This window comes from Phaethon lepturus, unplaced genomic scaffold (assembly GCF_000687285.1).
Source record: "Phaethon lepturus isolate BGI_N335 unplaced genomic scaffold, ASM68728v1 scaffold6820, whole genome shotgun sequence".
NCBI classification, from domain to species: Eukaryota; Metazoa; Chordata; class Aves; order Phaethontiformes; family Phaethontidae; genus Phaethon; species Phaethon lepturus.
The window spans coordinates 1-4,708 of record NW_010512491.1 but is presented as its reverse complement, the minus strand read 5'-3'; the positions used below and the strand labels follow the sequence as shown (position 1 = coordinate 4,708).

The 4,708-nt window shown below is 39.8% G+C and overlaps 1 protein-coding gene across 1 annotated transcript in view; it reads left to right on the top strand.

Annotated features, from left to right (window-relative positions):
* LAP3 (leucine aminopeptidase 3) overlaps nt 1-3,720 on the top strand; it is a gene marked incomplete at its 5' end in the record, with an annotated part of 15,420 nt that extends 11,700 nt beyond the window's left edge. The window contains 4 exons of the mRNA XM_010287251.1: nt 687-789; nt 2,496-2,575; nt 3,288-3,400; nt 3,510-3,720. Of these exons, the coding sequence (XP_010285553.1) occupies nt 687-789; nt 2,496-2,575; nt 3,288-3,400; nt 3,510-3,708 (495 nt within the window). The remainder of the gene's footprint in view (nt 1-686; nt 790-2,495; nt 2,576-3,287; nt 3,401-3,509) is intronic.
* Nucleotides 3,721-4,708: the final 988 nt, after the last annotated feature.

Sequence of the window (4,708 nt, the reverse complement as noted above, 5' to 3'; positions counted from 1 at the left end):
TCCTGCTGACATAACCAAGGTCTTTACACTGCCAAGCTGCCCTGTACAATCAGAACTCTGAGTCATAGGGGCTGTTGGTTCAAAGGAGCTTGCCCAGTCAGTACCCAAAATACATATTTCATATTTAATTCAAACTGTTCCATACTCATTTAATAGATTAAACGGTACTAGAAAGTCATTGTGCTGTAGATTACTGATTTCCTGCAGAAGTAGATGGCTTAATCAATATTTCTCTCTGGATTTCTGTCATTCTGCCATGTTTGACTTGCTGAACCTTTCAGTACCTTGAGGTTGTTCTCCCAAAACTGAGTTCAGTCGCCCTCTGGTTTGAGGGAAAAGACTGGGCACATACTCACTTGCCAGAGCGAAATTTGCAAGGAAGTGCTAGTAGCTCAGTGCATGTCATGCAGCCTTGCAGAATTCATCGTGAATTTTCCCTGAAAGGGGAAAGAAGACTTGACCTCAGCTACAGATATGCTTTTATTTTACAAACATAACTGTATACCAATACTATTTTTTCTTTTTTTTTGTTTATTTTGAGTACATTTTTGATTACCTGAAGTTCCTAGAGCCTGTGACAGTGCATTTACAATCTGACAGCTATTTAAGATAGTATGTAAGAAAAAAAGTCAGTAAAAGGGATGTTTTCAGTAGTTAATCTGGTTTTACTAATTCTGCACCTGAAGGTAGATAACACGGATGCAGAAGGAAGACTGCTGTTAGCTGATGCTCTCTGTTACGCCCACAATTTTAATGCAAGGGCGATTGTGAATGCTGCAACATTAACAGGTAAGCAATCTCCCTTCCATGCTCCTTTTGCAAGGCAGTTCTTTGTTACTGTTATTAATTGGGCTGTGGATTAGTTGCACTATGTATATAAAGCCAACCTGAATTCAAAAGCAATTGAGATGACTTTACATATTGTAGGACAACAGCTAGCACAGTTTATGCTCAAAGAACTTGTATAGTGACACTGTGTCTGTAGGACTGGGGAGGGTATTGGCACGCAGGGTTCACGCTGAGCAATGTAGATGAAGTTAGGCTGGCCCAGTTGAGCTGGAACTAAGAAGAGCAGGGAAAAACCTACAAAGACTTTGGTATTCCTGCACAGTGTTTCCCAGTGCTTCCATTTCTGAGCTAAGCCCTCCCAGCTCCTGGGGCTGTGTGATACAGAGGTACTGGCGTGGGTGTGGAAGAATCCTGCCAGGTCCATATGGCACTGACCATGCTGGAGCCAAAATGGCTTCTTTGTGAACGGTTTCCTGAGTGCCTGAGCTCTGACCTAGCCAGCACCAGTTCTTCCATTATGTGAGGTAGCTCAGGTCTCCATGATTCTAGACAGTAGGAGAGCCAAGAACGCGTTTGACTGAAGTACCTCTTGTTTTATGTGCAGTTTGCATACTTTCAGGCATAATAAAATGTGCTTTAACTGTTTAATCTCTACAGTTGTATATGAATGAGGCTGTAATTTTAAATTTAAAACCAGCCTTGTGTATGCATCTCATGAACTGCAGTAACAAGCTGTCATGGGTGAAGTGACTGCAGCTGAAATGAGAGCAAACATGGAAGGGTAGTTCAGACAGGAGTCCACTGTGGTGTTTAATGAATATGCTAAGCAAAATAACTATCTTCCTATACGTTCTCTACTAGTGCTTTACATTATGTTCCATCAGTTTTACCAGTTCAAATGCTGCGGAAAATTTCCAAAGACAGAAGGGAAGCTGATTTTAAGATTTTTGGCTTGTTTGAAAGTATTCCCATATAAAGGGCATGATAGAAGGAGGAGCTTACTCCCACTGTAGATTTTTCTGTGTTTGGCATCCTTGGGCACCAAGCAGGAAGGAGGAGAGCTCCTGTAGAAATTTCTTTGACATATCATGTTGTTAAACTACTTTTTTTTCTTTAATCTCACTGAGGACTGAGTGTTAGCATTAGAGCTGCAGTTCTGTGGCATCAAATAAATAAATAAATATGTATGTAATCCCTCTGGTTTAGGTGTGGTTTAGTGTTTTGATAAGGATTATTTTCATTTAAAGTAAATTCACATATGCTGTGCAAAAATCCATGCAAGTGAAATTCTCAAAAGGGAAGGTATCACCTGGAATACTGTAGAGGTCTATAAGTGAGTGGACTTTTTCCAATTTATACATTCTATATAGAAACAATAAAATTTAGATTTTTTTGTTTTTGAGAAGACACTGCTGGATACAGTAGGTTAGACATGCTGCTAAGAAACATCAAGCTGAAAACAGAAAATCTAGTTTCATGAGACACAGAGTATAATTTTTATGAATTCTTGTCCTATTATATAAATGTTTCAACAACGTGTAAACTTTAAAAAATGCGAATGTACTAAAATCTCTAGTTTTTGCAGACTGTAAAAATTGCTGATAGTGGGTATTAAAAATTGAAAGTTCTGTGGGGAGTCAGGATGCAGAGGAATAGCTCAGGTCCATTTGCCTTTGTTGTATAACCTTGCAGGTGTGTTTCTGTAGGTGCCATGGATGTGGCGTTGGGGTCTGCTGCGACTGGAGTGTTCACAAACTCATCTTGGCTTTGGACTCACCTTTATGAGGTAGGCCATCTGCACTGCTATTAAACGATACTAATAATTCAGTAATAGCTGTTGTTATTGAAACATTAGTGCATTTACTGAAATTATTACTTTATGCAAATCTAAAAGGTATGTTACTACATTTTGAAATCTCATAGGAATGGTGTTAGTACGATATTTAACTGAAAATAATTAATTTTGACTATTAATTACTAGCTCTTTAGTGAGGTTTAATATCATACAGCAAACAGCATGCATATCATCTCAAGGATGTGAGATAACTTACAGCATCTTCTGATAATTTACTGCATATGCATAAGCCCTGGACTACTGACAGTAATTAGTTCATATTAGAAAGATAATTGATCTTGCTTAACAGCCCTGAGACAGAAATTCAGAAGCCTTGTGAATGGCTGAAGTGCGATGGCTAAAGGAAGTCTCTGAAGGGAAGGATTTGTGTTGACGGGGAAAAAAAAAATAAAGAAAAAAAAAGCGTGCAATTTTTAGATTTTGCTTTTTGACTTAATGCTAAAGTACATAAAAAAGTAGGCTTCACTGTTTTGTTTTGCAATGTATTTTCAAATAGCAAACATTATATTGGGCTGAAGATTTTTAGACTGATCAAAGCTAAACAAAAATAAGCATGCACAATACTGGGGCTTATAAATGCAGTTTGTTGTTTGTTTGTTTGTTTGGTTTTTAATTGCCAAAGCTGTCACTGTTTCTTTTTCAGGCCAGCATTTTGACAGGAGACAGAGTTTGGAGAATGCCTCTTTTTGAACATTACACAAAACAAGTAACAGACTGTGCTCTTGCAGATCTGAGTAACATTGGAAAGTACAGCAGGTAAGATGTACCAATATCCTTCATGTGCCCCTTTCTGTCAGTGTATTTGTTTAAAGTTTGTGCTGTTGGTGTTGCTTTAGAAACAATACAATTTCTCTGCTTCCCACAGAGCTGGTGGAGCATGCACAGCTGCTGCATTCCTGAAGGAATTTGTGACTGTCTCTCACTGGGCTCATTTAGATATAGCTGGTGTGATGTCGAATAAAGATGAGGTGCCCTATCTTCGAAAAGGCATGGCAGGGCGGCCTACAAGAACGCTAGTAGAGTTTGCGGCTCGATTAAGTCAAGACAGTCACAATACCAAATAAAATACTTATTCTACAAGCATCCATTTGACCTTAAAGATTTTTTTCTTAAACGTGCTTTTCATAAATCAATGCCTCAAGTATGTTTGCACTATGGCAATGAACAATATATGCATTTTATAAATCATTACTTGGGTAAGAATATTTCATCTTTGAGATTTGTCATCCCATATTATGCAGTTTAAAATAAGAAATATTGTGTTTGAACTATTTGAGATATTTAGTACTAGACCATGATCATGGAAAATTCTTTTCTATGTAAAGTAAGCACAATTACTGCAAACAATAAATCTCTTATTTGGGTGTGTGTTTTGATTGAGAGAGAATTAACAACAGTAGAGATCATAACTGAATTGTAGATGGTGAGAAAGGTAACTGCAAAGTTTTTCATAAATATGCTGTTCTAACAGTTTCCCTTGAAAAAACTGAACCTGCTGCGGGTGTGTACTGAGGTAGAAGTGATGCCCCATCAGTATGTTTAGGCTGTTGCCATGGGTGTGATTAACATGGCTTCAGCACTGAATTATATAGTGAGAATTAAACAAGAGCCACCAGCAGTGTATCTTGTAACTGGTTTACATAATCTAAAGGATGAAAGTTAAGTGTTTGGTGGGCTCTGCTGGGGCCAAACCTGCCCACATCTCCCATGATTCCTGTCCTCCTGCTGTTCCCCTGCCTTTAGTGCTGTGCTGCTGTCAGGGTCTGAGCAGGGGCAGGATTCCTAGAAGGAGTTCAAACGTCGGACTTAACACACTTACAGCATGGGCTAAGGTTTTTTTCTCGAGAATTCGGGGGAACCAGGCCCCGAGGGTGATTTTGTTTTGCGGTGTGTTAAAAGCTGGTGTGTAACAAGGGCTGCTGAACTGGTGCTTACGCAGGCAGGAGGCGCGGCAGGGCACAGGCTGGAGCGGACGGGGCCCGCCGGGAAGGGTGGCTTCGCTGTCTGCTGCGCCCCGTTACCGTTCAGCACGGCGGGGGCCGGTACCCAGCAGCGGCCTGAGGC